The sequence below is a fragment of the Salvelinus namaycush genome, chromosome 22, assembly GCF_016432855.1.
Source record: "Salvelinus namaycush isolate Seneca chromosome 22, SaNama_1.0, whole genome shotgun sequence".
Classification (NCBI taxonomy): Eukaryota; Metazoa; Chordata; class Actinopteri; order Salmoniformes; family Salmonidae; genus Salvelinus; species Salvelinus namaycush.
The window spans coordinates 11,937,824-11,950,971 of NC_052328.1; the positions used below are offsets into that span (position 1 = coordinate 11,937,824).

The window sequence follows — 13,148 nt, forward strand, 5'->3', positions numbered from 1 at the left end:
CTGGGTTTTCTGCACGTTTACAGTAGAAGCTTATTACCTAAAATGGATCAATTGAAAGTGTGGGTTCACAGCTCCAATCCAGATGTGTTGGTCATTACTAAGACGTGGATAAGGAAGAGTGTTTTGTATACTGATGTTAAACTTTCTGGTTATAACCTTTTTCAGCAAGACAGATCTTCCAAAGTTGGGGGAGTGGCAATCTTTACCAAGGATCACCTTCAGTGCTCAGTTGTCTCTACCAAGTCTGTCCCCAAACAATTTGATTTGCTGGTTTTAAGTATTACACTTTCAAATAGCTCTTTGTTGACTGTTGCTGGGTGCTATCGTCCTCCATCAGCACCGGCCTGTACCCTACCTGCCCTAAGCTCTCTCCTGGCTCCTTACACTAAGTCTGAATTTGTTCTTCTAGGTGACCTAAATTAGGACATACTTAAACCACCTGACCAAGTCCTAAAGCAATGGGACTCCCTAAATCTCAGATTATTACCAATCCCACAAGGTTTGACTCCAAACACCCAGAAAAGGCTACTCTTCTTGATGTTATCCCCACAAATAATCCTGATAGGTATCAGTCTGGTGTTTTCTGTAATGACCTTAGTGATCACTCTTTTACAGCCTGTGTTCGTAATGGCTGCTCAGTGAAACGAGCTGTCCTGATTTGTCATAGACGCTTGCTAAAAAACCTTAATGAGCAAGCCTTCCTTCATGAACTGGCCTCTGTAAAATGGTATAGAATCAGCTTGATCCTTCTTTTTTGATATTTTCAGTGGTATTGTTAACAAACACGCCCCCATAAGAAAATGAGAATAAAAACAGGTTCAGCCCCTGGTTCGACCATGATCTTGCAGAGTTACTTGTGGCTGCTTTGCGTGATGTATTGTTGTCTCTACCTTCTTGCCCTTTGTGCTGTTGTCTGTGCCCAATAATGTTTGTACCATGTTTTGTGCTGCTACCATGTGTTGCTACCATGCTGTGTTGTCATGTGTTGCTGCCTTGCTGTTGTTGTCTTATGTTTCTCTTTATGTTGTGTTGTCTCTCTTGTCGTGATGTGTGTTTGGTCCTATATTTTTATTTTATTGTTTTATTTTTAATCCCAGCCCCCGTCCCCGCAGGAGGCCTTTTGCCTTTTGGTAGGCCGTCATTGTAAATAAGAATTAGTTCTTAACTGACTTGCCTAGTTAAATAAAGGTTAAATAAACAAATTAATTAAAATTAGGGCTGTCCCCAACTAAAACAAATCTTGGTCGACCTAGAGTTGTCTGTTCTTTCGACTAATCGATTGGTCAAAATGTTTAAACATATTTTCCCCTATACAGACACACGCCCAAGTGTTTTAATGAAGTCAACTATATGAAGGCTACTGAGCTTGTCTGATGCTTCAAACACACTGTGATTAAATAATTAAGACACAAATGACTCAAGGGAGCCAGAGATCAAGATAGCTTAACGAGAAGAAGAAAAAAAAACTGTTCTCGACCCTCATCCTCCTGCTGCTGCTGGCCTTCGCAGATTCTGCTGTTACGCTTCTGCTGTTATGCTCCTAATAGGCTACACCAGGGGTCGGCAAACTTTTCCATTTGTAGTGTGTTGTATCTTCTTGTCTCCTATTTTATCCAGTATGTAACTCCCTCAGGTGTCATTTCATCATATGATCTGGTTGCCACTGTTTTGACCACACTGGCCTCAACTCTCCATGTTTTACCATCATGGATTTTCACCCTATCGTTTGGACTGAGGGCACCGATCGCCTTTGACATAGTACCTTTTATGTTCACTCTTTTCTCTCCGTTTGTTAAGAATGTCCTTGTCGTCCTTCTGTTTCTAGGAGCGCTGGCAACCTAGTTTTGAGTTTCCTGTTGAACAGCAGCTCTGCAGGAGACAGACCATGTTTTAGTGGAGTAGCCCTGTAGTTTAACAAAGCTAGATACGGATCTGTCTTTGAGTCGAGAGCTTTCTTCAGCAGTAGTTTCACTGTTTTGACACCATTCTCGACTAACCCATTAGACTGTGGGTACAGTGGGCTGGATGTGACATGCTTGAACCTGTACAGTTTAGCAAAATCTCTGAAAGCTGAACTGTGAGGCGTTGTCCATACGTACTACCTCTGAGACCCCATGACGAGCAAAGAATGACTTAATGTGAGTTATCACCTGACTAGCAGCAGTGTCCTTCAGCAATGCCATCTCTGGGTTAAGCGAGTAATAGTGCATCAGTAGAACATAGTTCTTGTCCTCAAGAGAAATTATATCTATTCCTACTTTGCCCCATGGTCTCAATACCTATTGTTTCCTCAACCCACATTGGCTCTTTGCTCTGTTTTGACCTGTATTTCTGGCATGTTTCACAGGCTCTGACTGCTCTATATCAGCATTCATATTGGGATCCTGAGTGGCACAGAGGTCTAAGGCACTGCATCGCAGTGCTTGAGGCGTCACTACAGACCCGGGTTCGATCCCGGGCTGTATCACAAACGGCGTGATCGGGAGTCCCATAGGGCAGCGCACAATTGGCCCAGCGTAGTCCGGGTTAGGGGAGGGTTTGGCCGGGGTAGGCCGTCCATTGTAAATAAGAATTTGTTCTTAACTGACTTACCTAGTTAAATAAAAAATGTAGGAATACAATTGGGCCAGAAACCGTCTCTACCATTGGTGGTGTGTATGTTAGACCCTTCTTTGCAATAACAACCAAAGGTTTATGATCTGTTTCGGCCCACACTGTGTTTTACCATGTGTAAACACATGGAATTTCTCACATGCATATGACAGTGTCAATGCCTCTTTCTCAATGTGAGCATAGTTATACTCAGAAGTTGTCAGAGCCCTAGAGGCATATGCGACTGGGCGCCACCTATTGCTGTAACAACACTGCAGTGCCTGTTGCGAAAGCCCCCTTGGCATTTTTTCCTATTTTGTTGCCTTACACCCTGTAATTAAAATAGATTTTTGGGCGGTTTGTATCATCTGATTTACACAACATGCCTACCACTTTGAAGATGCAAAATATTTTTTATTGTGAAACATACAAGAAATAGGACAAAAAAACAACTTGAGCGTGCATGACTATTCACCCCCAGCAATTACAGCTGCAAGTCTCTTGGGGTATGTCTCTATAAGCTTAAGCTTGGCACATCTAGCCACTGGCATTTTTGCCCATTCTTCAAGGCAAAACTGCTCCAGCTCCATCAAGTTGGATGGGTTCCTGCTGATGTACAGCAATCTTTAAGTCATACCACAGACTCTCAATTGGATTGAGGTCTGGGCTTTGACGAGACCATTCCAAGACTTTTAAATGTTTCCCCTTAAACCACTCAAGTGTTGCTTTAGCAGTATGCTTAGGGTCATTGTCCTGCTGGAAGGTGAACCTCTGTCCCAATCTCAAATCTCTGGAAAACTGAAACACGTTTCCCTCAAGAATTTCCCTGTATTTAGCGCCATCCTTCATTCCTTCAATTCTGACCAGTTTCCCAGTCCCTGCCGATGAAAAACATCCCCACAGCATGATGCTGCCACCATCATGCTTCACTGTTGGGATGATGTTCTTGGGATGATGTGAGGTGTTGGGTTTGTGCCAGACATAGCATTTTCCTTGATGGCCATAAAGCTAAATTTTAGTCTTATCTGACCAGAGTGCCTTCTTCCATATGTTTGGGGAGTCTCCCACATGCCTTTTGTTTGCTTATTTTTTTCTTTAAGCAATGGCTTTTTTCTGGCTACTCTTCCGTAAAGCCCAGCTCTGTGGAGTGTACGGCTTAAAGTGGTGCTATGGACAGATACTCCAATCTCCGCTGTGGAGCTTTGCAGCTCTTTCAGCGTTATCTTTGGTCTCTTTATTGCCACTCTGATTAATTCCCTCCTTGCCTGGTCCATGAGTTTTGGTGGGCAGCCCTCTCTTGGCAGGTTTGTTGTGGTGCAATATTCTTTCCATTTTTAATAATGGATTTAATGGTGCTCTGTGAGATGTTCAAAATGTCGGATATTTTTTTATAACCCAGCCCTGATCTGTAATTCTCCACAACTTTGTCCCTGACCTGTTTGGAGAGTTCCTTGGTCTTCATGGGGCCCGCTTGCTTGGTGGTGTTGCAGACTCAGACTCACCTGCCTTTCAGAACAGGTGTGTGTATATATACTGAGATCATGTGACAGATCACGTGACACTTAGATTACACACAGGTGGACTTTATTTAATTAATTAATTATGTGATTTCTGAAGGTAATTGGTTGCACCAGATCTTATGTAGGGGCTTCATAGCTAAGGGGGTGAATACATACAGTATGCACACATCACTTTTCCGTTTACATTTTTTTGAATTTTGTGAAACAAGTTATTTTTTTCATTTCACTTCACCAATTTGAACTATTTTGTGTATGTCCATTACATGAAATCCAAATAAAGATCAATTTAAATTACAGGTAATGCAACAAAATAGGAAAAATGCCAAGGGGGGTGAATACTTTTGCAAGGCACTGTAAACCTGCTTTAGAGGCATCTGCTGAGATTTTGGTTTTGTGCTTTTCATCATAGAACCTCAGTACTGGAGCATGCATGATTCATGCCTTGAGCTCCTCAAACTTTTATGGTGATTACTGTTCCAACACCACTCTGTAATTTTACACAGTAGACTCATGTGAGTTGCCAGATTAGGTACAAATTTGCCCACATAGTTAACCATACCTAAGAACCTTTTTGCACCCTCTTGATCGGTAGGCGGTGGCATGTTCTTGATGGCTGTCACTTTGCTCTGGTCTATCTGAACACCTTCACATGTTCGTTTTTCACCCAAGAGGGTAATTTCTGTCTTTCTGGATTCACTTTTGTCTGCGTTTAGCTTTAGCCCGTTAGCTCTGGCTAGATCAAGTGCTGCTTTCAACCTTGTGTTGTGCTCTTCAAGAGTCTGACCCCATATTTACACATCATCAATGTACACTATTTAGCCCCTGCCATGTCCCCGACCATCTCCCCTCTGGTAGGCAGCTGAACAACTGAGATTTCAGTTTCAAGTCCATAATAAATTCCTCAACAGTCTCTGTTTCATTCTGACATCTACTGTTGAAAACATACCTCTTAAATGTCTTGTTTCTTCTGGGAACATTCTGAAATGTAGCGAATACCAGTTCATAATCTGGTTGCTCTTCATCCGTTAGCTGAAAGCTGTTGTAGACTTCAATGTCGTCCGAGCCAGCTGCTGTGAGAAACAGTGTGACCTTCTGTGCGTCATCTTTTAAGCCGCTCCTGTCGCCGTCAGATAGAGGGTGAAACGCTGCTTGAACCGCTTCCATTGCTCTTCAACGTTGCTGTTAAGTTTCAGTTCTGTTGGAGGCTTTAGTTGCTCCTTGTCGTTAGTCAGCTAGCACTGTAAAATGACTAGCTACATGCACACTACGCTCTGTTATCTTCGGCGTGTTTATTTTTACCTCCGTCTCCTTAGCCCAGTGGCTAGTTAGCTAACGTTAGCTAGTTGACGTGAAGCCTCATGGCACCATTCAGCATTTTCGACCAAAACTCAATGATGGATGAGTCAAAAGCGAGTTCTCTCACTCCTGGTACCATGTTGTATCTTCTTGTCTAAGAAATACTAAAGAGAACAACTGTTCTTTTAAAACATAAGGTCTTCTTTATTCAAGTTAACCAGGAATTAACGGTAAATGTATTACTGGTGATACTATTGTGCCATCCCCGCGGAGTCAGACAGGTGTCTCGTGCCATAAAGAATATATATATATATTTTAGCCTGCTCAACTAAAATAATCTCGGTTGACCAACAGCCTATCCACCAAGCAATCGACCAGTCGACTAAATGGGGTCAGCCCTAATATTGATGCATCATCAGGAATTGAAAGTAATAAGTAACGTATTGAGGAGTGCCATCAAGAGAAGTAAGGTAATAGCAAAGATGAAACGGGAGAGAGTTGACATACTATTCTGGCAGGAAACTCAATTATCCACTGCTGAACACGAGAAACTCAAGAAAATGGGAATACCTTTTTCTCTTCTTATAAAACAGGTATAAGGGGTGTTGCAATTTTGATCCCAAATGCAGTTAAATTTGAGCCTTATATCAAAAATAAAAGACAAGTAGGGTAGATTTATCTTTGTTAAATGTAAACTGGATCATAAAGAATTGACATTATTTAATGTATATGCGCCCCCGGGTCTTCTTTAAGAAGGTTTTTGATTTAATTGCCACAGAAACCTCTGAGACTCTTGTCTGGGGAGGGGATTTTAACATGATTTTAAACTCAAAATTGGACAGCACAAATCACAATAGGAAAAGGAGTCAGGTTGCTAAAAAGATCAATAGGATATTACAAGATTTAGGACTGATTGATGTGTGGGCGACTTCCATATGTCAGAAAGGGAGTATACTTTTTACTCAGCCCGCCACACTGAATTCTCCAGGTTAGACTATTTTTTCAAGTACAGTGCAGATAGGCACAGGCTTAAGGATTGTAGGATCGGCCAGAGGGACTTATCAGAGTTTACCTAACTCTGCACCTTGATAGCAAACAAATGTTTTATTATTTGTATTATTATTTTTGAACTCTGCATCAAATTAAATAAAATGTTATTTGTCACATATGCCGAATACAACAGGAATACAACCTTACAGTGAAATGCTTACTTACAAGCCCTTAACCAACAATACAGTTTTAAAGGGGGAAAAAAAGAAATCAAAGTAACAAATAACTAAAGAGCAGTAGTAAAATAACAATAGGGAGGCTATATACAGGGGATACCAGTACAGAGTCAATGTGGAGGCTATATACAGGGGATACCAGTACAGAGTCAATGTGCGGGTGCATCGTTTAGTTGAGGTAATTGAGGTGATATGTACATGTAGGTTATTAAAGTGACTATGCATAGATAATAACAGAGAACAGCAGCAGCGTAAAAGAGGGGGGCAATGCAAATAGTCTGGGCAACCATTTTATTTTATCCGTGCTTCTACACCTGCATTGCTTGCTGTTTGGGGTTTTAGGCTGGGTTTCTGTACAGCACTTTGAGATATCAGCTGATGTAAGAAGGGCTATATAAATAAATGTGATTTGATTCGATGTTCAGGAGTCTCATGGCTTGGGGGTAGAAGCTGTTTAGAAGCCTCTTGGACCTAGACTTGGCACTCCGATACTACTTGCCATGCGGTAGCAGAGAGAACAATCTATGACTAGGGTGGCTGGAGTCTTTGACAATTTTTCCTGGCCTTCCTCTGACACCGCCTTGTATAGAGGTCCTGGATGACAGGAAGCTTGGCCCCGGTGACGTATTGTGCCGTACGCACTACCCTCTTTTGTGCCTTGCGGTCGGAGGCAGAAATGTTGCCATACCAGGCAGTGACGCAACCGGCCAGGATGCTCTCGATTGTGCAGCTGTAGAACATTTTGAGGATCTGGGGACCCATGCCAAATCTTTTCAGTCTCCTGAGGAGGAATAGGTTTTGTCCTGCCCTCATCACGACTGTCTTGGTGTGCTTGGACCATGTTAGTTTGTTGTTGATGTGAACGCCAAGGAACTTGAAGCTCTCAACCTGCTCCACTACTGCCCCAACAATGAGAATGGGGGCATGCTCGGTCCTCCTTTTCCTGTAGTCCACAATCATGTTCTTTGTCTTGATCACGTTGAGGGAGAGGTTGTTGTCCTTGCACCACACAGTCAGGTCTCTGACCTCCTCCCTATAGGCTGTCTCGTCGTTGTCGGTGATCAGGCCTACAGTACCACTGTCATCAGCAAACTTAATGATGGTGTTGGAGTCGTGCCTGGCCGTGCAGTCATGAGTGAACAGGGAGTACAGGATGGGACTGAGCACGCACCCCTAAGGGGCCCCCGTGTTAAGGATCAGCGTGGCGCATATTTTGTTACCTACCCTTACCACCTGGGGATGGCCCGTCAGGAAGTCCAGGATCCAATTGCAGAGGGAGGTGTTTAGTCCCAGGGTCCTTAGCTTAGTGATGAGTTTTGAGGGCATTACGGTGTTGAACGCTGAGCATCGTAGGGAAGGGCTCGTTGTCACGTTCCTGACCTATTGTTCCTTTTTCTTTTATTTATTTAGTTGGTCAGGGCGTGAGTTGGGGTGGGTTGTCTTTGTGTGTTTTTTGTATTGTCTAGGGTGTTGTATGGTTTAGGGGGTTAAGTAGAGTAGATGGTTTAGTGTTCAGTGTAGGTGTCTAGGAAAGTCTATGGTTGCCTGAATTGGTTCTCAATTAGAGACAGCTGGTTATTGTTGTCTCTGATTGGGAGCCATATTTAAGGCAGCCATAGGCTTTAGCTGTTGTGGGTAATTGTCTATGTTTAACGTTTGTTGCTTGTTCTGTGCACTTACGTCATTTAGCTTCACGGTCGTCAGTTTGTTATTTTGTTAGTTTGTGTATAGTGTTTCGTTGCGTGTTTTTTCCTTCTCTCAATAAAAGAGATGTAATTTGCACACGCTGCGCCTTGGTCCACTCTATCTCAAGAAGACGATCGTGACACTCGTAAGTAAGCATTTCACTGTAAAGTCTACACCCGTTGTATTCGGCGCATGTGACAAATACAATTTGATTTAATACAAGCATGCTGAATTAGCCAGCATTCAACGAATCAATGGGTACGGTTACATGCACACAGTAATATAATTATTGTGGATAATCAGATTAATATAATAGCTTGATTAAAACATTTACATGTTCTGCAAGAATAACAATTTCCCTAATAATCCTGTTTACATGGACACATCTGAAATCAGGCTAGCTGATGGCGGTCTGATAAATGCAGAAAATCTCCCCCCAAAAAATAAACGTTCTACCACAGCGACCATGTTATTTTTGGTAATCATATTTGATTCTGAATTCGGACATGTAAAGATTAAAACTATTTCTAAAGCGCATACATTCAGTTTTGAACCCACTTCACTCATGCTAAAGAGGGAGACTCTCGGCTGGTGCTAGCACATGGGCAGATCAAATACACCGCTGATACGCCGATTTTAAGGTGTTTACCTGTCCTAATGATTCGAAAGATTGCCCAGAAAACCAGATGTTTTAATCGGCGTATGCTTACTTCGATTTTGACCTTATGCCGATTTAAGATAAGCAGAGTAAGGTGTTTACGTGACTATTGCGTAATCTGCCTACAGCCATAATCAGTTTAATATCAAATTATTACTGTGCATTTAAACGTACTCAATAAAGATTGATTTGATCCTATATCTGGAGAATAATGATCACGGGGAAGTATCCCCTGCTATGTTGTGAGATAGAGCTAAGGCGGTTATTAGAGGGAAGATCATAGCCACATCTCTCAATAAAAATAGTAACGCACAGCAACTGATGAAATTACAGAAATCATTAGGAAGCTTAGAACGATCTCATAGTCATCTCAAAGACCCTCTTACACTAGATATACAAAAGTATGTGGACACCCCTTCAAATTAGAGGATTCTGCAATTTTAGCCACACCCGTTGCTGACAGTTGTATAAAAGCTAGCAAACAGCCATGCAATCTCCATAGCCAAGCATTGGCAGTAGAATGGCCTTACTGAAGAACTCAGTAACATGAACAGCAAGTCAGTTCATTTCTGCTCTGCTAGAGCTGCCCCAGTCAACTGTAAGTGCTGTTATTGTGACGTAGAAATGTCTAGGAGCAACAACAGCTCAGTCGCGAAGTGGTAGGCCACACAAGCTCACAGAACGGGACCACTGAAATCTGAAGCGCGTAGCGCGTAAAAATCATCTGTCCTCAGCAGCAACACTCACTACCGAGTTCCAAACTGCCTCTGGAAGCAATGTCAGCACAATAACTGTTTGTCGGGAGCTTCATAAAATGGGTTTCTATGGCCGAGCAGCCATACACAGGCCTAATATCATAATGCACAATACCAAGCGTTGGCTGGAGTGGTGTAAAGATCGACACCATTGGACTCTGGAGCAGTGAAAACATGTTATCTGGAGTGAATCATGCTTCACCTTCTGGCAGTCTGACGGACAAATCTAGGTTTGGCGGATGCCAGGAGAACACTACCTGTCCCGATGCATAGTGCCAACTGTAAAGTTTGGTGGAGGAGGAATAGTGGTCTGTTTTTTATGGTTTGGGCCAGGCCCCTTAGATCCAGTGAAGGGAAATCTTAACTCTACAGCATACAATGACATTCTAGACGGTTCTGTGCGTCCAACTTTGTGGCAACAGTTTGGGGGAGGCCCTTTCCTGTTTCAGCATAACAATGCCCCCATGCACAAAGTGAGGTCCATACCGACGCTGACTGCGAGTCAGGCCTTATCGCCCAACATCAGTGCCCTAACTCACTAAAGCGATTGTGGCTGAATGGAAGTCTCCGCAGAAATTTTCCAACATCTAGTGGAAAGCCTTCCCAGAAGAGTGTAGGATGTTATAGCTGCAAAAGAGGGACCAACTCCATATTAATGCCCATGATTTTGTAATGAGATGTTTGACGAGCAGGTGTCCACATACTTTTGTACATGTAGTGTATATTGCATGCGTGAGATTCAAAAGGTAAAACAGGAAATTGATCAGATTTATAGTGAAGAAGTAGAGAAAAAGCTCAGGTCCCTGAAACAACAATATTAGGAAGCCGGCTCAAGGCAACAAATTTACTAGAATGGAGACTCAGAAAACAAAAAGCACAGAATACATATTTCGAAATAAAAGACCCTAAAACAACAATGATTACATGCAAATGGGATGAAATACAGAATATATTTGAATCATACTATACAAATCTGTACAAGCAACCAGAGAAGGCAGATGCACATACAATCAATCTTTTTTTTTTTGACTTGGTCTCCCCTCAATTGGGACACAGCAAAACGATAGACTTCAGAAATAACTGATTAATTGATTAAATGTAATAATGCAATATCTAATCTAAAAGTAAACAAGTCTGCAGTCACTGATGGCTTCCTTTCAGAATGGTTCAAAGCCTTCAAGAGAACAACTAACACCTCTACTTCAGGCCTGTTTTAACTAGACTCTGTGGGAGGGGGGCTCTACCACCATCGTGGAGAGAAGCCATAGTATCTGTAATTCCAAAGGAGGGTAAAGATAAGAAGGAATGCAATTCCAAAAGACCTATTGCAATTCTTAATGTGGATTATAAACTGTATGCATCAATAATAGCGAAAATAATGATGGACATAAACCCAGAATTGATTGGTGGGGATCAAACTGGTTTCATGTAAAACAGACAGACAGGACAACATAAGGAGAACACCACGTCATGGACCACATCGGTCAGGATAAGACAAGTGCTATATTAACCAGTCTAGATGCAGAAAAAGCATTTGATTCAGTGGGATGGGATTATCTATTCCATGTTATGGATAGATTTGATTTCAACAATATGATACAGTGCATCAAAACACTACATTCATATCCGACTGCCAGAATAAAGATGAATGGACATTTGTCACAAACAATAAGTCTAAAACTCAGGGCAAGATAAGGCTGTGATCTTTCACCCACGCTCTTCTCCTTGTACATCGAGTCATTAGCACAGGCAGTAAGAAAATACCCATCCTCAGGGGAATAACAATACGAGGCGGTGAAACATAAGGTATACATGTATGCTGATGACATTCTGATAGTTCTTAAAGACCCAGGCTCAAGTGTCCCTACAGTAGATTGATGAATGTTTTACAAACATTTGGAACATTTTCCGGGTATGTTCAGGGTACACAAGACCCAAGCCCTTGTATATAATTATACCCACAGCAAGAGCTGAATAGTAAATATAACTTCCAGTGGACCTCTTCATCCATTAAGTATATTGGAGTAAATCTACCAAAAGATACACCGAAACCTTATGAAAGAAATCATGTTCCCATCGACAAGAAAATATATGATGATCTGGACAGGTGGAATTCACTTCCTTTGGATCTTAGTAGTAGAATTGAAACAATCAAAATGAACATCATGCCGAGGTTACTGTATTTGTTCCAATCACTGCTTATAGAAATCCTACCTAAACAGTTTAGGGAATGGGATAAACAGATATCAAGGTTTATCTGGAACAGTAAGAGACCAAGAATTAAATATACAACATTACAACTACCAAAACAGTGGGGGTGTGGCCTTACCAAGCCTAAAATATTATTTTGGGATCCATACTTGGAAGTTGTCTAATTCAAAGATGATGTTACTTGTAACTAATCTGATGTACGTATGATGTGTGCTCGACCTGCCTTCCTGTTTTGTGTTTTTGTGTTCTTCAATAAAAAGAAAGTATATCAAAATAAAAGTTGTGAAATTGTTCTAAACTTACATGAATTGTTGTATTACTCCACTTGTGTGTGATAGGTATCAACTGTGTGTTAATATAATATTTGATCACTTCAATATTTTACTAGGTACAGTTGATTTTTCTATAATGTCAGAATTTGGCGTTTTTCATTGGAGATTAGTACTTCTTTATAGAATCGAGTTTTCTTTCCAAACCATTGTTTATTTTCTGCAGCGACTGTTTGCGTAACAGTAGCTGAGGTCATAGCTTCCTAATGACTGGATGTTACAGTAATGAGGCTGCCCTCCCATACCCCCTGTCCTGCTCTTGACATTTCACCACTCTACGAAACATCAACTTTTAATGAGCACATGATGAGGTCGGAGACTGTTTGTGTGTTTTTGCAAATGTAATTTTCCGCATGTTTTCCAAGCCCCATTGTAAATATTCTAATGGAGGGCAGTAATATCAGCCATTATGAAAAGCCAATCCTGTCACATGCTCTGGTATACTGTATATTATTGTATACTAAGGTGCCTGTGCAAGCGTGTGCGTCTGTCTTTACTTGCTTTATGCGAGTCTGGTTCCAGTCCTAAGTGGGTAACCTACTCTCTGTTCTTCTGTCCTTATTTCCCCTGCAGGTGTGCATCGTGCAGAAGAGGGACACAGAGAAGATGTACGCCATGAAGTACATGAACAAACAGCAGTGCATAGAGAGAGACGAGGTCCGAAACGTCTTTAGAGAGCTAGAGATCCTACAGGAAATTGAACATGTTTTTTTAGTAAACCTCTGGTGATTATCCTGTGTTTTTTTCATTTTATATACTGTTTGTACATTCTGCATGCCACTGCTGGTGTGTGTGTGTGTGTGTGTGTGTGTGTGTGTGTGTGTGTGTGTGTGTGTGTGTGTGTGTGTGTGTGTGTGTGTGTGTGTGTGTGTGTG

The 13,148-nt window shown here is 41.8% G+C and overlaps 1 protein-coding gene across 1 annotated transcript in view; it reads left to right on the top strand.

Moving 5' to 3' along the window:
* The window catches only part of LOC120017396 (serine/threonine-protein kinase 32C-like), a 178,105-nt gene that overhangs the window by 117,968 nt on the left and 46,989 nt on the right, over nucleotides 1-13,148 (top strand). Inside the window, exon 3 of the mRNA XM_038960145.1 lies at nucleotides 12,847-12,998. Coding sequence (XP_038816073.1) covers nucleotides 12,847-12,998 — 152 coding nt within the window. The remainder of the gene's footprint in view (nucleotides 1-12,846; nucleotides 12,999-13,148) is intronic.